Consider the following 22,398-nt stretch of genomic DNA (forward strand, 5'->3'; position numbering starts at 1 on the left):
TTGAGGCAGACAGACACACCTGTAGCTGCGCAGATCACACATGGCTTGCTTTCGGGGTAAACCAGCCAAAAAAATGCATTGCTGTCCTAATGAATTCATTCGAGGGCAATGCCTCCTCATGTGCTAGAGTTTAAACCTTCAGATTAAATAACTCACTGTGGTTTCTGGCATACGCAGCAGAGATGAGTATTTGGTTGCTGGGGGTGTGGTGGTGGCCAGAAGGCTGGGTTGATGCTTCAGTGAAGGTGTTTCCCCACCGTGTTTCTATCAGGGATGTACCCCTCTGGGCAGGAGCCCTGTCAGAACATGGCTGGATTTGCTTTGGCTTCTTGTGTTGGCAGAAATGGATCAGCTCTGCCAAGGACCTCCTCTAGGTCTGACCTCAGCACCTCATTCCCTGTAAGATGGCACGCCAAGCTGGCCCTGTGTGCAAAGACTAAACTTGCTCTTCCCTCCTTCCAGCTCTTCTCAGAATCAGCTTTCCTACTTTTCAGTCAAAACTAGACAGGGGAAAAAAAGATTTAGGCTATTTACCACGTTCATGGGAGTTTTGGAGCAGCCAAAGAAAACGGAGTCGATTTGGAAGGGCTCTCTGCAGCCAGCTTTTTATCTTTTCTCTTTTTATTTTTTCACCCTGCCCCAGAAATAGAAAGAACACCTTTGCCCAGCCAGCAACTCAGAAATAACTCGGAGAAAGATTTATTTCTTCCATTCCTGCCTGGTTAGTAGCGTGGTCTGGATGGGTCGCTCTGCAAGGTTTCCATCCCACGGCTCTGAGAACATCTCAGGGCTTTGGTGGCTCAGTCCCAGTGAGCCAAGGGGATCTGACTGCTGTCCTGTTCTCTCTCCTTGGGAAGGTGTCTTTGCAGGAAGGAGATATGCAAAGGCAGAGGGCAAGTGAGGGAGATGGATGGAGTTCTTCATCCTGCAGCCTCAAAGGGCTGTGATACTGAGGCTGTTGTCTTCTTGCACTGCTGGAGGGTACAGAGAGCAGGTTTTGTGTCTGGGCTTTTGTGTCCTGCAGAGAGGAGTGGGCTCTGCTCTGCAGGGAGTGCCCAGGACCTGGTGGGAGCTATGTTTGCTCAGTGACAGCCTTCACAGAAAGAGAGGAAGAGGCTGATGATAAGGATTAAGCTACAGGAAAGCTGCTAGGAATGCCAGGCTTTAGTAGAGCGTGTGCTCCATGCAAGCCAATTTGTTAGGAAGGCAGTCTTGCAAAAGTACCCAAATCTGGATGCTTTCTAGAAAAGCTCCTCTGTCAGTGGATGGGCTCATTCAAGTCACAGAATCATAGAACGGTTTGGGTTGGAAGGGACCTTTTAGATCATCTATTTCCAACCCCCTGCTGTAGGCAGGGACACCTCCTCCTAGACCAGGTTGCTCACAGCCCCATCCAGCCTGGCCTTGAGTGCTGCCAGGGAGGAGGCATCCCCTGCCTCGCTGGGCAACCTGCGAAGTACTCTGGAAAAGTGTCATGACCATAGAACATGAGTTAAGTGTCTGTACAGAGTGGTATTCCTGAAATAAACAGTTGAAATAGGGTTTGTGCATGTTCAAACAAAAAATGCAACTTCAGCCCTGTGGCCTCACGTTGATGGCTTTGAGGCTTATCAGCAAGGATGAAACAGGCATAGAGGGGCAGCTGAGCCTGTGCTTGTATGTGCAGATATGAAGCATCTCGTGTGGATAACCTAACCTGCAGCTGCTGCTTTAGGGAGAACATATTTACTTCAATGTGATGAAATTTGAACTAGAAGTCACGCAGTTTAATACAAACGTGTGGTTTGGATTCCTTGTTCTTCCCATGTGTTTCTAATCTGCTGCTGCAGGGTTCAGACATCTGCCCAGAGCATACGATTTACCAAAAAAAAAAAAAAAAAGTGCAAAAATGCTCATTTTGCAAATGTAAAGACTGACTTTACAATAAGAAAATGAAATCTGGGAGTCGTGTCTTGCCTATAGCGAGGCAGAGAGATGTTTGGGCTGTCAGGGTGTTTTTCTTTTCTTTGTCTTTCTTTCTTTGCCTTTAAAACTCCGAACTGTGCACTATTCTTTTCCCCCACTTTGAAATAGCCACGGAAACCTCTCATATTATTTTTGCCTGTGTTACTGCAGCACTTGGCCGGGCTGTAAAGGAGGACTGAATATAAAGCAGCCTTTTGTAAGATGGGTCTCTCGCCGTCCGTCTGTCCTTCCAGGCTGGGCTGTGCGGTATGAGGAAGCTGTCTGATGGCAGCTCCCTTTTCCTGTCCCTAACTGACTGCTTCACACCCGAACATCCAAGCAGATAAGATTGTGGCTTGTTTAAAAAGCCATAAAATGTATAAAAATAACTTAACGGAGCTGGGCATGATGGCTGGTGAGTTAAGGATATCTCTCTTTCAGTGCGTTCCAGCAGTCTTTTGTGTTTGCTTAGTAGCTTTTTGGAAGTCAGCTTGGCTGCCTTTTCCTTTCCTGCCGTCCCTGCTGCTTGGCGGCTGCTTTGCCCTGCCTGCACCTTCCATCCCCACCGGAGTGACGGTGTTGGTGCTCACTCAACAGAGAGGAACGCAGACGCATCGCCCCCAGAGCACTGGCCCGCTGGGAGGCAGCAGTTCTAAGGGGGATCTGGAGAGCTTGAAGTGGAAAGGAAAAATCAAAGCATGCAAATATTCAATCCCAAAGGGCTGCGGTGCACGGCAGCGATGCTGGCAGCGATGCCACCGCAGTCAGGGCGACTGCAGGCAGCTGTAGGGCGTGAGAATAACTGGGAGTTGTTTCTCATCACCACTTCCCCTGGGTGGGTCCGGCTCCCTCATGCAATTAGCCATGATCATTATTAAGAGTAGCTGTCGGCTCAGCAAAGCAGCCGCTGTCTGGCGGCTCACAGCCCCAGACATGAGTCAAGGAAAGCTGGCCCTGACCCCACTACGTGCGTGGGACAGCCGCTGCCTGACCCGGGATGCTCCTGCAGGAGCTCAGCTTTTAACCGTGGTCCACTTTCTGATGTGCTGGCCACGTCCACCCTCGGGTCTTTTTGCTTTTTCCCCTTTGGTTTTATTTCCTCCAAGCTTTGTTTTCTTTTACTTGTTGGAGCGAGTGCCATTGCTGCCTGCAGCAGTGCCTCTCGTGCAGCACAGTTCTGTAGGTCCTGCCGGGGCTTTTCCTCCTCTGACACAAAACCACTGAAGAACACCAGGGAAATGTAATTTACTTGCAGTAAATACTTGGTAGGTTTAATGCTTTCTATAGTTCTGCCAGTGCCACCTGCTTTCCAGACTGCCTGTTCCTTGGGGCAGGGAGAAAAACAATGCTGACATCCACTACGTTCTTGGGTTTTAGTTAAATGACAGGTAGCTGACCTGCTTTAGCTGTGTTCTTCCACCCAGTTGGTGAGTTCTTGTTCTCCAAGGTCTCAGCCTTGGCTTTAAGCTGAAAAGGACGTGGGGTGCTCTGGAAGCAATGCTTATTCCAGGCTTGTGGGGTGATGAGCTGCACGGTGTGCACGTAGGGTTCTGTCTGACCACCACAGCCCCCATCACAGTCTGTTAAGCTCGGGGTTGGATGAGGTTACATACAATTGCCCATAAGCATAAAACAGCCCGGGAGCTGTTCAAGACCTTAAAGCTGGTGATTAGATGTCCCCTCTGAAAGGACAAGGGTTTCAATTAGGCACTGTGCCGGGGCTGGAGCGGGGTTGGCATAGAAATGGCTGTTTGAGCATGGCTGGGTTTTTTCATCTTCTCCCTTTCTTTTCATGGTATTGACAATCCATACATGAGATGCTCTAAAGGTGCGGGATGTGAGCGTTGTGAATGGGCTTAGGGATAGAGATGTGGGAATGGGAAGGGAAAAAGGGCTCTGGGCTGCCAGAGTTTGGTTGAGGATTCCATGGAAAGTCTTGGGAAGAAATTGGGAATGATTAATGGCTATGACAAACTCAGGCATTTGGAAAGGCAAGAAAATCTTTCATCCGTTACAAATAGGAAAGTATCTGGAATAGCGGGTGAGTCTGTTGCCTGTAAAGCACCATTGTGTAAATAATCCATACTGGATGAATGCTGTGTATGTTGTCTTTGGGAATTAGCTGTGTTATCCTTTAAGCAAAAATGGACTTTGGTGTGAGCTCTGGCTCTCCATTTGCTTTGTCCACTTCCTCAGGTGCTCGGCACCATGCCTGGGGCTGCAGCCACTGGCCAAGGAGTGCTTACATGGGAGTGGGATGTTGTTGACATTGGGAGGCTGTTAGAACTGAGGCTAATGGAGAGAAATAGTATCTGCTTGGAAGTCGACATTGTATGAATATCTCCCACTCTATTAACAACTTGGGTCCTTGACTGCTGTTTGGGTATTGGCACAGTGATGGCTTCTTCAGTGGAGCTCTCCAGAATTAGCAAAGCCATCTGGCTTTTGCTCTCTTCTGAGAAACTTTCCTGTCCTCCTCTTTCACTAAGGAGCTGTTGCTAAGCAGCTTGTAATTTGTATTGCGATGTTACGCTGCAGCCTGTCATAACAGGCACTGTTGTGTGGTGGTCTGTGCAAGCACACAAGAAATGCAACCTCCTTGCTCTGAAAATCCTTGTTTGTAAGAGCCAGCCAGGAGAAGATGAGGTGAGGAAGGGAAACCATCGTCAGTCCTTGAGAAGGGCTTTTGCTTGAAGCCGTGTGTTGTTTTTTTTTTGTGGTTTTTTTTTTTTTTTAGAGGCATCTGTCCCCTTTTCTTTGCAAGATTGTTTTTACTGAAAAGGGCTCAGAAGAAGCTCCCATCTGAGTGCCAAAAGTCAGGAGGGATCCATTCTTGTGGTGACCTGAGCACAGGAGGGGAAATAGCGGAGGTCTCACAGCAGAACCGCCTGTCTGCTCCTGCAGCCCCCCTTGCACAGGGCCAGGAAGCAAACATCCGTGTTGCCTTTCTCCCAGCCACCAAGTATTTGCAGCTGACTCATGGCTGCATGTGAGCCCTTCCCTTCTTTATTTTTGATTCTCTTTTGAGGCAGCTCTCCAACTGTTGGCTTCCAGTTTTGTACTGCAACGTGTTTGGAAGCCCAAAGGATGCCCGTTGGGTGCCAGTCGCTCCGGCTGGTCCAGCGAGAGCAGTTTGGGATGCAGGTCATGGTGTGACCTCATTGCTGCCGTTTGGCTTCTCCTCTGCAGAGCTGTGTTTAAGGGATGGACCTTTGGGTGATGGCGATACGCCGCATCCTTAGCAGTTGAGCCTTCATCCCCGGGCAAGTGCTGATGATAGCTTCTATCAAGCGGAACATCTGGGGCTGGCAGGCTGTCTCTGAAACAGGGATTAGGTTTGTTGGAAGCTCGCTGGTGGCTGGGATCTCAGTGCTTTCATCACAGAGCCATGCTGAACTTCTGCCGCTCTTAATGCGGCTGGCTGGGTCTGTGTTTGTGAAACCAGTGAGTTTGTCGTAGTAAAACTCAGCAACATCCCGATTGCTTCTAGTAATTAAGACTTTTTTTAGTATCACAGCCACTTATGGATGGTGGTGGCTATCTGAGTTAGATGTGGGAGTTTAAAAAGGCTCATCGAGCAGTGATTATTCTTAAAGATGCTCGCTGTCACTAAGGTGCCTGTGGCAACACAGTAAAACAACAGTCCAAGTAATTATTACAACAGTCCAAGTAATTATTAGTGCATTGCAGCGGGAGCCCTGAAGAAGCCCAGTACTTCTGGAGCTGCTGCCAATGCCAGATGAAGTCACCGTGCTTCTCCTCGCCAGCTGTTTGTTTTGTTGAACCACAGCAATTTCTCCAAGTTACTGAAGTTGATGTCATTGGAAGCGATGTGACATTTTTGCACACGTATAGAATAAGTGTTAAAAAATGCTCCTGAAGAGCTTTTCCAGTCTTGTCTGGGAGCTGGCTGGGGAGCTGAGTTCAACTGCCTTGATGGAACTTAATCCATAAAGCAAATGAGTCATCGGGCACCAATGGCTTTACCATAAATGTCAAACAATTTCTTACTGGTTGTGACAGTTAGCGCTTACATCTGTTTGGTGAAGCAAAAAAAAAAAAAAAGGAAAGGAAAAAAAAAAAGCCTCACAATTCAGAATCATTTTCATCAACGTGCTGTGCTCCTGCTTCCCCTTTGCAGGAAGTTGTAGGAATAAAGGTCAGCATTTGATTTATTTTCCTTTAGAAACACTGGCTCTTCAGGCAGGTGAAATATTGGTTCTTTTCAGAGGAAAAGAAAGAATTGATTTATCTGTGCGATGTGTGCCCAAGAGAAGCAAGTGTTGGGCTGCAGCATTGGAAGGGCTTCTTGAGAGCCCCCTGTGCTACCCAAGTGTCTGCGATTCCCCCACTATCCATGTGGGACTTGAGGTTGGATGCTCTGTGGCTTGGATACCCCTTTATTTGAAGCTTGGTCTTCAAAATCTCCCCTACTTGGCTGGTAAATTCTTTAAGCCACCAAGGGAGAGTGTTCCCCCTCTTGCAAAGGCCTCGTGGAAAATCTATGGCTGTCGAATGGATGTGGGAAGGGGGGAGGTTAGTTTTGACTTTCTGGCATCTTCATTATCGCTGCTCGTGCTGAAGAAAGCAGATGCTGAAGTAGGAAGGAGAGAGGGCTGGCTGTTGTGTGTAACCACAGCAAGGAGCGAGAACTCGTGCGGAGCAGCAGAGCTGGGGTTGGGGGCAGCTCTTTCTGGGTGATATTTATTAGCAGCAACACACTTGAGAGGACACAAACCTCCCTGCATGGCTTGCTCTAGTTAAGGTCACCTTTCTAAATCAAAGAAATGGGGCTCCTGACAGCAGAGCTTTGTGCATCTTCTGTGAAGTTCAGATGGTGGGACTTTTATTAGGGCCTAAATTAGTCCCTGTTATTGTTTTGTATTGAGGGATGAGGTCAACTGACTGGGAATTTTGCTAACAAGGTTTCACTCCTGTCTGCTTTTTACGGATGTTAACACGGGGTGCCCACCAGAGCTGTGCACTTGCTGTTAATGAAACAAAGATGAACAGTCCAGCAGCCATCAAGCTCTCCTCCCTCCCCTGCCCCTGAGCTGCTCGACCCACATCAGTGCACTTGAGCTCAGATTCTCCCTGGGGCTCTCATTCCTCCAAAACCTGGTGCATCGCTTTTCCTTGTGGTTTTGCATGCTTGCACGCTGCTGCTGGAACAAGAGAAGGATGAGCTTTGTTGGACAGGATGATTGATTGGGTTTGAAAAGGAAATGGGAAAATAGGAGGTACGGTGAGTGATGCTCGTGGAGCACTGTGAGTTTGACAGGAGCTCTCTGAGGCAGCTCGTGCTTTGTCGTGGCACACTTTGTGTGCTGGAGTTATTCAGGTGCATGCTGACTTTCTTAAGCCCTCAGCCCAGAGGGGGCAGGAAGCTTCACTTGTTTTCCTCACTGGGCCAATGTCATCCCCCAGTGCCTCGTGCTGAGTTTGGGCTTTCTGCAGAGCTCGAGTCCAGAGCTTCTGGGACTTGCAGTGATGTCCTTCTATGTTTTACAATGCCTTGAGCAAGAGGATGCTCAGCTACCATTCTGCTGCTGGAAGCAGAGCATGGTTGAGACAAGATTTTGTCCCACATGTAGTTCAGGAGGTGCTCTCAGCAGAGGCTAAGAGTGAATTCAGCTATAGCCACTTCTCTCCTGTGTAACCTTTTGCACCATGTTTAGGCAACGTGCCTTTCTTTGCTTTATCTCTTCCTCAAGAAAAAACAACTTTTATTCTGGTCTCTGATAGGATACAGACTATCAGCTCTCCTTGAGGTGTAAATCCCACCTTATCAGGAAAAAAAGCTTTCAGCCTTCCTTCCCTGCCTCTTGGAGACAAAGACCAAGCCTGCTGTAGAGACTGTTTTATTTCAACTTCTTCCAGCAGCACCAGACACTGCTCATAACCTCATGCAAAATGGGAACCTTTAAGCACCTTGCTGAGAAGGGCATCAGTGTCTTCACGTGGGTGTCAGGGGGGTAGAGGTAGCTGGGCTCTTGTGATCTGATATAGCAGCTGGAAAGTTATTCCCAGCAGGAGCTCCAAGCGAGTTGTCATGGCCAGGCTGGGCATCCTGCAGTGATGGGGAGCCTGGGAGCTGCCTTTGGCACTGGGGTGATGTGGTGCAGGTAATCCCGTGGCCCAGCAGGCTGCACTGCAGGTGGTGGAGAGCTGGATATGGGGTGCATTCTGTGAGACGATAATTTGGCTTTATTTATTTGATTTGTTTTCCTATTTTTTTCCAAAGCTGTGACCCATTTTCTGTTCGCTTTCTAACCGTTATTCACAAAGAGCAATAGGCTTAAACCAAGGCTGAATTTTAGGGCGGTGTGGATGTTCAGAGAGCTCTGTGTGCTGTCAGAGGGCGGTCACTGCTGGAGTGTGTGTATGGAGTTGAGCCTGACCTCCTGTTTCAAAAATATCCTTTGGTTTTTCATGGGGCTCTGAGATGTTCTGGCCAGGCTCTGCTCTGAGCTTCTGGTTCCTATTATGTGCCCAAGTAGTTGTGCTGTAATGCTCCTTTTTCTTCTTCCTGCCCCCACCGACGCCTTCACAGTATTTTTCTATCATTAAAGAAGACTTTTTTCCCCCTAACTAAACCATCGGCTGCAAAAATCCAAGCAGTGAAATCTTTCCTTATGCTGCGAATAAACTGCTTTTGGTGCTATCATGAAACTTTGACTTTGGCTTCCCTCCCTGCAGGGTGACATCCAGCAGCTGCTGATCGTGGCCGACCCCCGGGCAGCCCATGACTACTGTGAGCACTACAGCCCCGACTGTGACACCGCCGTCCCCGACTCTCCACAGTCCCAGGACCCCAACCAGGATGAATACGTGAGTAGGAGCTCATGGCTGCAGGTGGGGATGCTCTGGGGGCAGCGATATCGGGCTCCGTGCTGCGGTTGCAAAGCTTAGCTTGCTTGTTTCAATCTGAAGGGACCTTTAAAGGCCGTGTGTTCACACTCCTTGCAGTGAACAGGGACACCCACAGCCCTGCTGGGTGCTCAGAGCCCCTCCAATCTGACCTTGCGTGTCTGCAGGGATGGGGCACCACTGCCTCTCTGTGCAACCTGCACCAGTGCTGCACTACCCTTAGAGGATGAAACTTCCTCCTCCTATCCAGTCTTTCTCCTGTCTCGCTTTCCTGTAAATCCTTTATAACGCAGTGGCTGAAGCAGAGGTTGTTTTTAGGATCCTGCAGTCCTGGTCTCCTACCCACAGGGCTTTCCCTTCTCATCTGTGCTCTTCCAGTGAATGCAGTGTAGGTTTGCTCAGAGCTCAGAACCTTGCAGAGGACAGAGCCTGAGCCGATGGAAGCACTGACCTTCCCAGGCGGGCCAAACCCCATCCAAAATGTGCACCAGTTTCTAAAATCCAATTTTAGCTCTTAAACTTGAAACTTGAAACCAGATGAAGTACTTTTTCTTACTGGTACTCCTTTGAAACGACAGGTGTCAAAGGCAGGAGGAGGAACTTCTTTTGCCTGTACGCTTGCCATTTGAATTTCCTTTTGGCAGAAATGGTCCCAGCTGATCTGTAATGATTTCTCCCGTATGAGCTGCTGGGCTGCGCAAGGCAGCTTTTCCTACAGTCAGAGCTTATTTTCTTTTAGAAAAAGTAAAGGAAAAAATAAATAAATGGGGTGCCTCTATATTTCTGCTGCTCAATCAGAAACGTCTGAGTGGGGCTGATTTCCAGAAGACCATCGTCTGAATTTGACACATTTAGAAGAGGTCTCAAGCTCAGCTCACAGCAATTAAAGTGTCTGGCACCCTCAGGCACCTCTCAGTGCCTTGGCTGCTGCTTCTGCCCGGTTTGCAGCAGTGCAGTGCTCTCTGCTTTACTCTCAGCTGCTCCCCACTGATCTGCAGTGCCGTTGCTGTGTTCTGGCTCATGCACCTTGGGATTTGGGTTAAGAAGCTGCTTTGGGGAGCAGAGTGCAGCTTGCAGCAGCGCGGCCCATGGAAGCTGTAACCATGCTGCCAGTGCTGCTGGAGGGATAGACTCTGGTGTAGTCGAAGTGCATGGTAGTAGGAAAAGAAAGCTCTTCTTCTGGAGCCAGCAGTGCAACAAGGGCTGGCTTGTCTCCGGGCTGTGTTGCTCTGTGTAAGAATAACTCATCCATGCGTCTGCTGCCAGCCGGAGTGATGGGCTGGCTAAGAGATTGGCCGTGCCCGGCTGTAACCAAATGTTTGGTTTGTATTTCATTCTGAAGAATGACTGACGCCTTGTGGAAAACTCTGAAAATATCTGGGTCTTGAAGCCCTCCTGCCTGCGGGTCATGGGGAGATAGGAAATCTCAGGCATGCTATTAGGAGAGAAAAGAGCAGCCCGGTTTCTTGGAGTGGTGGTGTGATGCACGTTGCCCTTTGCAGATCTGAGACGTGACCCAGGAGGGCTCACCAATTGTGTGTGAAAAACAACACAACTGTTTTTCTGTTTTGTAGGGTAGCTGAGGGTGACCAAACTCCTGCTGAGTGGCTTTGCTCTCTTTGCTAAGGCAGAAAGTGTCTCTGGGCTGAGAGATTAGCGGGGACCTGAAAGCGCAGAGCAGCCCAAATCCAGGCTCCCGGTGTTGCAGAAGCTGAAGTATGAGAGGAAGATAAACTGCCATGGTCACTTCACAGCAGAAATGTAGCTCTGCATGGACCACTGGCGTGAAGGAAACCTACAGAGGGCTGTTGGCCATGCACTGGGTGCCACCGGCTGATGTTCTGCTGCTTGTATTCTCTCTGCAGTATACCGATGGGGAGGGAGAAGGGGACACCTACTACTACGAGTACCCCTACTATGAAGATGTTGACGAAGCTGTAAAGCCTGAAGCGCCCACCACCAAACCTGCACCCCCAGGAGTGGCTGCTGGAGAGAGACCCGAAACCAAGCAGGTACCCACGTGAGGCCCTGGTTGATAAATGGAGCTGGGAACCGGGGAGTGGAGGGCGATGCAGAACATCTGTTTTGTTCCACCTGTTGTGGTGTTTTTCATGTATGCTTGTTTGATTTTTATTTCCCACACTAGGACTATCCTTCCCCCACGCCATCCCCTGATGCAGGGGATCCCAGCAGGCAGACCAAAGGATCTGCACCCGTGGACGACCCCCTGGTGGATGAGTACAACTATGAAACCATCAACGAGGAGTACTTCACTCCTCTGCCCTATGAAGACATCAACTACAACGAAGAAGTAGACCCCCAGGGAGGGCTCACTGAAAATGCAGTGGAAGCAGAGCTCCCCACGAGTACCGTCATCACCTACAATGAGACTGATGTAATTTAATGAGTCCTTTTCCCTTCAGTTTGATTATATTTATTTTTTATCTCTGTTCTTCCTTAGCCCTGAGCAAAGGAGATGTGATGATCCGTATGGTAAACCTGCAGGTGGCTGGGGCAGCTCTGTGAGAGGAAGTGTCAGGGTGTGGGATATTTTCATTTTGCCATTCTTACCGAATGGCACTTTCACATTTTTCAGATTGAAACATAAAAAAACCAACCAAACGACTTCAACACTGGGAAAACCCCCACATTTGAGTAATTCCATTTGCCCACAGAGGCCCTCTGTCTTGTTGCAGATCTCCTGACAGTGGAATCAGCCCAGATCCCACAGCTGATACAATTTGGAGTGGTTGCATTTTTAATTCCCCACATCTAATGTCACCATGTCACACTTGAGACTGCTCTGCCCTTAAGGCTTGCCCAGTTTTTGTTTTTATTGGTCTCATCCTCCGATGAGACTGAAATGAGCTGTCATGCAGCTGTGTCGTATAGCTCGCCAGGCAAGGAAATGACTTTCTAGTTGATGAGGCAACTTCTTCGTTACCCGGGAGCATCAGCATGGGGAGCTGATGGTAGCATGAGGTTTCCTGGGGTGGGATTTGGCAGTGCTCTGTGCTTCTTCCTCGAGCAGAGAAGAAGTGAGTGATGGGACCATGAAACTCAAGGCTTGCTGGGAGGTGTCGGAGAGTGGCAAAGGAGGCAGCAAAAGCTGGCCAAGGTAGTTGGAGCTGGGCCTGAAAGTGTGAATTAAAAGGTGTCAGGGAAAGTGTCCAAGGAAGAGCTGAAGAGTGAGGGGTGTTGAGCCCGGATGGGTGGGATGGAGCTGTTGGGAGAAGCTGAGTGGGGTGGGAGATGCTCAGGGGGAAAGAAAAGCACTCCAGCAGATGGATGGACTGAGCGCCAGCCTGAGGGAACCAAAGGATGGGAAATGTTTCTGTTTCCTGACGTGGATCCAGAAATTTTTGGCCAAACTTGTGCTTTCTAATAGGGAGGAATTAAAGATTGGATAGGGTGATCTTAAAAATAAAATAAAATAAAATAAAATTGGAAGCGGAAATAAGAGGCTTAAGGGCCTCTTTAAATCGTTAGGAAAATCAAATAGAAAAGGAGCAAAGCTCAGGTAGGGAAATATTGGGCAAAGCTTTCCTGTGTGAACACTCAGCCTGCTCTCCCAAAGCATCACAGAGCATCCTGAGGCTGCCCACCTCCAGCAGCTCAGAGGTGCGTGCAAATGGGAAAGGCCATGGGACTGCTTGGGGTGAGAGTCTGCTCTGCTTCATCCACTGAATCCTGCAGTGATGAGCAGAGAGTGGACACGACTTGCCCAGCTGCAGGAGGTTCCCATGCACTGAGGGCTGATGCAGTGTGACAGAGCCCCAGCAGGTGCACATAGCCAAGGGGATGAGGGTTTGCACTGCAGGGTGGGAGCTGGGAGCCCCACCTGCAGCCATGAGCTCCTGGTGAAGCTGAATGCTTTCATCCAGCAGCAGAGCAATCTGAGCAGTGTGGATGTGAGGATGTCACTGCTGAGTTCACCTGTCTGGATTTTGGGCAGACTGTAATTCCTATGGTTGGAATTCTAAGGGACTTGGTCTTGCAGGAGACTGGGGGGAAGAGATTTTGGAGGCAGGCTTAGTCTGTTGACTTTCCTGGGCTTGAGTTTGCTTACAGCTAATGACTCTGTGATAAATGTTGGCAGAGCAATGCTGAGATTTAGTAGGCAGCAATACTCCTGTGAACATGAGGAGCTGGGGACAGATATATTCTGTTCATCGCCTGCTATTCATCAAGCAGTTTGCTTTGCTTGTCTGGATGCACGCAGCAAAGGCTTCCGAACTGCATCTCTTTCTTGAAAAGGAAGCCTGAAAGATGATTTAAATGAGGCTGTTATCAGCAATGGAGCATAGCAGTACTTTGCACAATGATTTTTTGACCTCCTGTTTTCTTTTTGCACTGTGTTCTGTATTCAGGCTGCTTTTGTTCTTTTTCTTTCCAAATCACCTGAAGATCTCAGCACAGAGAGCTTTCCTTCTGCTCTGCCCGGTTATTCAGGATATTATCTCCTTTCAAGCAAATTGATTTGGGGATATCAAAACATCAAAAGAGGCATTTCTGATGTTCATGTCACGAAACGCAATTTGAGGAAGTTTGCTGTGTTATCTCTAAGAGCTTTGTAGGAAGATGAACAAGCTTTAAGGTTTCAAAGTGCAAACGCAGATAAAAGAGTTTGAACAGGATAGCAGAGGTGTGACAGCAGCCCATCCGTTTGCGTGGTGCAAAGGAAGACTAACGCAAAGCTTTCCAAGCTTTCTAATCAGGAGCCATCATCAAGTGGTTCAGAAAGGAGTAGTTTAGAATCGTTTTGTCAAAAAATGGATCTGGGAGCAAGTTGGATCTGTTGGCTACGTGCTGCCAAATACTTGTTTCAGAAACACGTACAGACTACGGATGAGATGTGTCAATGTCTGGTTAAGTGCCTGCCACCCACTTCTGGCCTTATCCAGACTTCGGGTTAAGAATCGTTCCTTGAAGATTTCTTGTGAAATATTGGCAAAGAAATTTACTGTTGAGGCTCTCTGCTCCATACCTTGAATGGACGATTCACTGTTGCTGTAATCAGACATAACCATTTCCCAAATGGCAACGGCATAGCAAGGAAATGGGGAGAGATGCGGGTTGTTGGGAGCTGCTTTGTAGCAGGGCTATGGAGTTCAGTGATGCCCTTTTGGATTTTGCCTCTGTCCCCACATTTTCAATGCTCTGGTTCAGGAAAATATGAGATGAGATGACTTGTCATGAGTTCTCCTTGCTGACTAAATGATGAAAGTGGGCAGGAGTAGGAAGCACGCTGCCTTCTAGTGAGGCTTCTTCTTTAAATCCTCCTGCATGCAGATAAAGATGCTCATGCTCATGGATTCTGAGCAGTTCTGGCACAGAAACAAGGTCTGCAAATGATGGTGGCATTTAAGTGATTTTGAATTCATAGCAGTGAAGAGATAATCTCTCTGGGAAGCACTGGAAGTAATTCGATTTATGGACCATTTTGTTCATCAACAAGAAGGGAAGGAAACAAAATGATTATCAGTACATTTCCTTCCTTATAGTGCTCCTCCAACTGAAGGATGCTGGGAGACAAGTGGCTGCAGAGAGGGCAGGGAGATGAACATAGGCAAGGAAACTGTGAGACATGTCTGGTGTCCCTGTGTACTGCAGTATCTGTTGCTGTGAAAATGCAGAAAGGATTTTAGCGATTAATGCATCAGATTTGTAAAATCTGTCCCTGCTCTTTGGAAAAGCAGAGTGGACTTGGATCGCAGACAAAACAAACAGGAGGGCTTTGTATAAACAAAGTGGGATTTTTCCACATTTCCTCCTGTAATTAGCTTCTCACAAGGACGCACTGCATTTTTTGACTGGGATTGTGAGAATGGGACGGGGTTTGGTTTATTTATTTATTTACTTGGTGCTTGTTAATCCAATGGCTTCAATATTCAGGCTGTGGAAGGCGAGCAGGAAAATCCACATTTCTCAAAGCCTCTGGACTTCGTGGGGATGTCCCAGCACAAACCCCTGGTTTGTGCTGCTTTGTTTGCCTCACTCAGGCCATTGCACTTTTACTGTTATTTTGTGCTTGGGGGGGGATAGCTGCTGCTGGGGAAGGCCAGAATTGTGTGAAGATCCTTCCATTCTTCTTTCCTTCCTTTGGAGAAGACTTTTGGTGGTCACTGGAGACCTTAAAACTTCAGAATTAAATTGTCTTGTGCTCTCTATTGACAACCATTAGCATGAGGCTGCTTCCATCCCCAAACCCTGCAGTCCCCCCTGGGCTTTCAGCATGCACATCCTGCAGAGATTTGCAGCCTGACACATTGCTGCTCTCACTTCCAGGCTGCTCAAGGAGGAGACGACCTGGATAAAGACTTCACTGAGGAAACGATAAAAGAATATGATGGGAATTACTACTATTATGACAGGACAGTGTCTCCTGACATCGGGCCTGGGATGCCTGCCAACCAGGACACCATCTACGAAGGGGTAAGGGAGTTGGCTTGTTTGTTTTTTTTCCATCATTGCACGCTTCAGAAACTATTTTATTCCCCCAGAGCTCAAGATGAGCAATGCAAGAGGTGGTGATCCCATCCCACTTGGGTTCATCCACCCAAGAGGCAATGTTTGCCGTGCCATCAATGTCTCCTTGCTCGGGGCAGGTGGTGATGCCCCCACTTGTGCTGTGTACAGATGTTGTGACATTGCCTCCTGTTCCTGCTCAGGACTGTTGGTTCAGGTGATGCTCTCTCTGACTGCTTGTCTTTGTTCTGTTCCGTGCTGCAGATCGGAGGCCCACGGGGTGAGAAGGGGCAGAAGGGCGAGCCTGCCATTATTGAGCCGGTAAGGACAACCTCTCTGCATTCTTTGTGGCGTGGTGCTCTTGGTAGTACAGCTGAGAAGAAAATTTCCCATTATTTGGTCCATTTTAATGTAAAATATCATAATTAATTCTTTTTAAGATGCTTCACAGAGCAGCTTAAATTAGGAAGGAAGTGCTCAATTTCCCATGACATCTCATTTGCTGTAGCGCAACCCCAGACCTTCCAAAATGGAAGTGCCTGGCAGAGGCCATTCTCCACCTCTGTGGGGATTTTGGAGGTCCCACAACGCCACTCTTGCAGCCTGGGGCCAGACCACACTCTGACCCAAAACCTCTGCTTGGGGATGGCTTTAATGGTGCAGCCAATGGGTTCGTCTCTGTGAAAATAAAGGGTTCTCAAAGCACAACTTGCTCCACTGCCTGCTCCCAGCTCCCAGCAGCTTCCAGAAAAGCCCTGTGTTGTCCCAGGGGGAACATCAGTGCTTTCCTTCTTTACAGCATCACTCTGACCTAGTTGTTTCTACAGTTCCACTCCAACCCTGGGGTTGTTTTGCTTTCTAAGGAATGGTTATAAACTGTGCAATCTACACAAAAGGTGGGTGCCCAGCAGAGCATCCCATAGGTGCAGATAGAGCTGGGGCTCCCCAGTGCAGCTCACATGCCCTCAGCAGGACAAGGGGTTGTTGGCACGTGTCTGTGTGTCCACGTCTGTGTCCCTGTTGAGATGCTGGGGTGCTCCTGGGCTGGGAGCAGGGATTGACATGGCTGTACTCACCTCGCTGGCCCAACTCCAAAGGGCCAAGCTGCACACCAGCAGCTCAGTTAACCCAGTTTCTCTTGGCAGAAAGCCCAAGCGGTGCCGAGCGAAGCAGCAGTACTTCCCATTGCCCACAATCCCTTCTTTTGTCTTCCAATTCTTCCTCCATTTCCTTCTCAAGGAGACTTTGCCAATGCTGGCAGAGTGAGGAGCTGGGGGCAGCAGTTGGGCTTCTCAGACCTCCACCACTGCCTTCCCTCCCTCCTTTCTGGGTCCAGCAACTCTGCAAACAAAGGCAAGGAGCAAACACTTTGCTGAACCATGCAGCAACATGGAGAAGGCAGCTTCAGCAGCCCACCCTGGGCCGGAACCAATCTGAAACGTTACAAAGCGAACAAAATAACGGTTAAGTTTAATCATCCAGAAAGAATTTGGCAGCCTTCGCTATTTCAAAACACTGGAGCACGTATAGCTTTTGCCAGAGAGTAAACAAGACCAAATGCCGCCGTGTTCCTATCCGTTCAGTTCCTCTTTAACAGAGAGAAATTCACATTTGCTGCGCTCTTTATCTGGTTTTTGATCGGAACTGCAGCAGAGGGGAGAAAATAAAAACCGAAGGCGGGTTCTGCTGAATTCTCTCATCTTTGCCTTCGAGCTGCCTGTCCTTCAATCCTTGCTCTGTGCTGACGCTCGCTGGAAGCAGCAGGGCAGCACAGGCTGCTCGGGGTTGTGGTCGGGATGCTGGGACCACTGTGGCTCAGTTGTGGGGGTGACAGGCTGCCTTTCCCTGCTTTGGGCCAGACTCCGGTGCTCACAGCTGCCTTCGGAGAGAGTTTGATCGGCTTTTGCACAGCTCCTCTCTGCACTGCGGCCAGTTTTTGTGCTTTTTCTGCAGTGTTAGCCTCACTTGTGGGTAGCAACGGGGTGTTGAGGGGAGTGACATCCCTTCTTCCCCTGGATGGCCCCAAACGTGCTCTGCTTGCAGTTCCCCTATGGTGGTATACCCCCACAGCTTCCCACATCCTCACTGCTGATGAGCGGTCATGTAAACAGCAGTGATCTCTTGCCGAGGAGAATCTCCAGATGTCCCTAAAGCTGGAGCTCAACATAAACCAACTGATAAATATGGGAAGATGCCAAGGATGTTTGCATCGTGAATGGGCTAATTAACCCAGGCTGTGCATAGGAGCATCCTGCAGCCGGCCGTGGGAAGCAGAGCCACGGTAACCCTGGTGGCACCCCCAGAAAGTTCTGGGAGGGACAGATGTGGGCTTGGGGCTCTCTGCATCAGACTGGAGACACTGTTAGCACAGGGGAGGAGAAGGGTTGGTATTGGGTTCTGTATTGGAGGCTGCAACACACCAATGTGCCATTGTTTGTCTCAGTGGGGATGGGCTCTGTGGTCCCCCCTGTATGGGGAGATGTTTGCTGAGAGCTCTGGGATTTTCTATGGAAAAGGAGCTAGGGCTTTGTGGGTGTCATTCCTGGGGGATCAGGATCACCTGCCCCATCCTGGTAGCCCTCAACAGCAAGGAGCTCGTATTTAGTGTGGGTTGAAGGAGTATGGTGTAGGGATGACATCTAATTCCCAGCCAGAGGAGAGCAATGCCTCCATGGTAGGCAGTGAAATTACTTCTAGAAAGCATTTGTCTGCTTGAATGGGAGGTTTCTTTCCTGCCTCTTACATAGCCATGAGGGGGAAGAACAACCAAATAAATAAATGAACAGAAACAGCTCAATTCCATTGAGTATGGGCTAGACCTGATTTAAAGTTAGGACAAAATATTTAGATGAAAAGAAATGGAATAATATAATTCTGCTGTTTTGCCTGCACAGTGATTTCCTGGGTACACAGAGTAAATCACAGTGTGCAGTCTGCTAGGAAAGTAATTTCAAAAAAAAAAAAGACCAAAACCCTTGCAGTTTGCTTATTAACTTTCTATTGTTTTTCCTCCCAGCTGCTGGGCATTAGAGATTGCTGCTTCCCAAAAAGGAGCTCTTCTCTCCATCTCCGTAACTGAGCTTTGCCCTTTAGTGAGGGGAGGAAGCAGTGAGCAGGAAGGCCGCCCCATGCTGGGGTGAAGGGCTGTTTCTTCATGTCCTGCATGATCCAAATAAATGATATTTGGCTTTGATGATGTCACTGAGGGAGTATGGAAGCTAGCAGCAAGGCCTGAGCTATTGAAGGATGGAGGAAGCATTGGGTTTTCAGCCCTGAAGTTGGGTTGGCTTTGAGGATGTGCCTTGCTAATCACTGTTATACCTTTCTCTTGTTTAGGGTATGCTTGTGGAAGGCCCCCCTGGTCCCGAAGGCCCTGCAGTAAGTGGTGTTGGGGTTACACCTTGCAGCTTGGTGGAGCTGGATGCGTGCATTGCGGGGGGCTGATGCCTGCATGGGGCTCAGCACACAGCTGGTCCCGGGCTCTGTTGCTTCCATACGCCGTGTGTGTGTGTGTATAAATGCTTTGGGGTTGATTTTCTGGAGTCAAAATAAACAGAAAGCCCTATTTCTTTTCCTCCTCTTTGCATGAATGTTACAAATAATAACACATTTCCATTCAGTGGCTAATTTTTTTTTTCCCCATCTTTTCTATGCTAGGGCCTTCCAGGACCTCCAGGACCAACTGGACCTGTGGGCTTAATGGGAGATCCAGGGGAGAGAGTGAGTATCCCTGTTCTTCTCCTGTTTGGCTGATGCCTTTCATCAATTTGTGTGTTCAGAGGGGGACAGCACTAGAGTCCTGAATGCTGCTGGTTGCACAAGGCGTTTGATAGCAATCTCCTCTGAGCCTTTGGTTTTAACGCCTCAAAATCTTCAAAGTCTTTTCCAAGCCAAGCCATTCAATGATTCTATGATGACTTTGTGATAAAATCAGGCAAAGAGATTGCCAGTCCTAAAAGGAGCTTCTGCTGTGGTGAAGGCAACCTTTGCATTTAGGGACAAACAGTTGGAGACCGCAACTTTGAGTCTTCACTACAGCAACGGGTTGGGCTTGCTTGCATCCCAGCACAACCCCTGGGGACACTCCACCACCCTTGCTGTGTTCCTTCCACCTTTTTTGTGTCCCAGACTGCTCCTGTTGGCAGGATCACTCTGTGCAGCATCTCACCTTTGCACTGGGTGGGTTAATGAACTGAACCAGCAAGCACTAGAGTGTGACTGATGTGATTTAGCAATGCTGTACCTGAGCAGTTGTGCATTAGCTTTTGATGTAACTTCAGCTTGGTTTTGGAGGAGGACCAGTGCATCCCCCTTGGTGCAGCTAACCTCTTGTATAGATAAATTTATTGATCTCAGCAAGTTTGCATGAGCAGAGTAAATGGAGCTTGATATCTGTTTTGATACCTTGATGCATTGTTACGTTGAGTGCAGTCATGTATGCCTTCAGAATAGCTGCTAGGATATTGCTGTTGTATTTGGGGCATGTCTCCTGCCCAGAACGCTGTGTGCATGATCTTCTCTTTGAGAGGTTTTATGTTTTCTCCCATCAGCAGTGAATGAGACTTGTTTTGACTTGGAACAGCACAGATTTCTATAGGGAGTGGCTAAAAGAGAAAGTGAGGCGTGTAGGGAAAGCCTGGATTATCTTCACACGGGGCAAAACCAGCTCCAGTGTGGTCGGGGAGCAGCACTGAGATGAGCATCCAGGACAGCATTGAGCTCGGGGGCTGCTGGGAGCAATTTTAGTGGGCATCAGAAATTCACCTAAAAATAAAAGCAGCCCTAAGGACAGGGCTGTTGGCGGCCTGAGGTATCCAGCAGTCCTGTTGGCCAAAAGGCCAAAAGCAAACCTGCAGCTGGGGGTCTGAAGGTAGTCTGGGACCTTTATTTCCAGCATTTCTCTGGGAAAGCACAGGAGCTCTCAGTTCCCAGTGTGATGGTCAGGGCTTGAGCGTGTTTTCCTGGCACCATTGCATCCTCTGCTTCTTTAGCAGCTGCTTTTGGGATGGGGAATTGTGTCCTATTTGTCCCTGGGACCTGGAAGGGAAAGGATGGGGAGACCCAGACCCACTATATCTGCATGGCTTCCCATTCCTCTGACAGATTTCCTTGGATTTTGTTGAGTTCTGTCCATGCAGAGTGGGAAGGTCTGCACAGACAACGGATGTTGTGTTGTTCTGATGTGTTTTAGCACAGCTAATTGCTGCAGCTCCTATTAAGGATTCGTGCTGTGGCATTGTTGTTTCTCTCTTCTTTTCACTTAATTTTCGAATTTAATTGCATAACCTAAGACCCGGAATGAACAAGAGAGAATTCACTCCATTACAGAGAATCAGAACAAGATCTCTGCGTGATAAAGGAGCTCGGTGTAGAATCATTTTTAATGTTTATGTGATACTGGAAGTTTGCTGTGGCCTCCTCTGAAGCCACCGTCAAATGTGCATCAAACCTTTGGATTTTATTGCTTCTTGCACCAGCCATGTCCCCCACCCTGGAAGTGGCTGATCACCTTTCCACTCCAGGATGGGATGCATCGCAGCGTGTGAACACCAATTGGATAGAACTCTGAAGTATTTCTCTCTAAGTCCTTCATATCTGGGCTCTCTGCAGTGAGCAGGGGCTGAGCCACTGTGCCACAGAAGCCTTTTCCTGGACTGGTTTTCCCCACCTTCTTCCATCCTCAGCTTTTAAAGCCCAACTCTGATCCCTTGCAGGAAATGCTTGGGATCACTCAGAAAAAGCATTCTTGAGTTTCTTTTCTATGCCTTGTCCTTCCCAGCTCCACCCTTTCACCCTTCCTCTCCCACCCATCAAAGTGCATCTCCATCCCACCCATAGCTGACCCACACTGGAGGTGTCTCTTTTGGTTTTCAGGTGTATTTGAGGAGATAGTTTAGACGTTGGTGTATTTTTCAGGGTAATGACCCTGACTTGAGCCCTGGTCTTTTAATTAAAGCTCTTTGTTGCAGTGCTGGTCTCTGGGGACTTGGCTGGCGTTCAGCTGCTGCCACACTCCTGCAACCCCCCCAAGTGTGCTTCTGTAAAGCCCCCCCACCTCATTTACGCTCCAGGTGTATTTATTGGTTTTTGATGGAACAGTAATAACATTTCTTGTGGTTGTGACATGACTGAGAACGAGAGGCCCTGACGGAGCTCCATTGATCGGTGTCTGCGAGCTCAGAAAGTCAATATGCAGCGGTGGGCTGAGCCACTGCTCAGAGAAGTTAGTTTAACCCATGAATCACTGCACAGAGGTTGACTTAACGCATTGGATGCCACTCAGAATTTGCTGTGTGCTGTCCAACTTTCTCTTCCACTTCCTTTGTTGCTCTTCTTTGGCTCCCAACAGTTCATTTGCGTTATGAGATGGATGCTGACCATGCTGACCTTGAGGGGGCTGGTACTTCTGTCAGTTGTCCATGCACGTGCAGGCATTTCCTGGTCTGGACATTTCCAGGCTCCCCTTGAATAGCCACACAAAGCCCATCAGCTTTCCCACGTCCCTGATGTTACTGTTACACACCTTGAAATAAAAGGCTCAATTTGCATTCAAGCACAGTGTGCACATCTTGCTTTTTCTAAGTGTCCAGAACAGAACATAATACGACATATTGCTCATAGAGAAGCAATGAACTTGCAAAGCCAGGAACTGCAACTGCATTGAAAACACTCTTTTCAATTAGAGCAGCTCCTCTTTAATTTGTTTATTATTAACCCTGCGCATTGCTCATGAATTTACATGGCGCTTATGTGCATACAGTGAGGAACACTGCATCTGATAGACTTTATATTTGCAATCAGACAGGTGCACTGAATTAATATAACAACAATATTCAGCTATGTTAATATTGGCCAACACTCATTTAGCTCTGTTTTATTCATTATGTTGGTTGGTTCGTTTATCCCTGTAATTTTACAGCATGAAGAAGCACTTGTGACACCAGTATAGCTGCAGCCAGCCTATTTGTGGGAGGAGTGATCTGAGGGGGTCTTTCCACTAGTGGAAAGAAAGGAATGTGGAGTATTCCAAAATGGAATGAAGAAACTGGGAGAAAAATATGCTTTTTTTGAACAAGGTGCTCTACAGCAATGGAACAGACCACAGCTTGGTCACTG

The 22,398-nt window shown here is 48.4% G+C and overlaps 1 protein-coding gene across 1 annotated transcript in view; it reads left to right on the forward strand.

Annotated features, from left to right (window-relative positions):
* COL5A1 (collagen type V alpha 1 chain) overlaps positions 1-22,398 on the forward strand; it is a gene marked incomplete at its 5' end in the record, with an annotated part of 100,067 nt that overhangs the window by 18,765 nt on the left and 58,904 nt on the right. The window contains 7 exons of the mRNA XM_019621304.2: positions 8,644-8,775; positions 10,680-10,826; positions 10,961-11,209; positions 15,103-15,249; positions 15,547-15,603; positions 18,619-18,660; positions 18,940-19,002. Of these exons, the coding sequence (XP_019476849.1) occupies positions 8,644-8,775; positions 10,680-10,826; positions 10,961-11,209; positions 15,103-15,249; positions 15,547-15,603; positions 18,619-18,660; positions 18,940-19,002 (837 nt within the window). The remainder of the gene's footprint in view (positions 1-8,643; positions 8,776-10,679; positions 10,827-10,960; positions 11,210-15,102; positions 15,250-15,546; positions 15,604-18,618; positions 18,661-18,939; positions 19,003-22,398) is intronic.

Source organism: Meleagris gallopavo, chromosome 19 (genome assembly GCF_000146605.3).
Source record: "Meleagris gallopavo isolate NT-WF06-2002-E0010 breed Aviagen turkey brand Nicholas breeding stock chromosome 19, Turkey_5.1, whole genome shotgun sequence".
Taxonomy (NCBI): domain Eukaryota; kingdom Metazoa; phylum Chordata; class Aves; order Galliformes; family Phasianidae; genus Meleagris; species Meleagris gallopavo.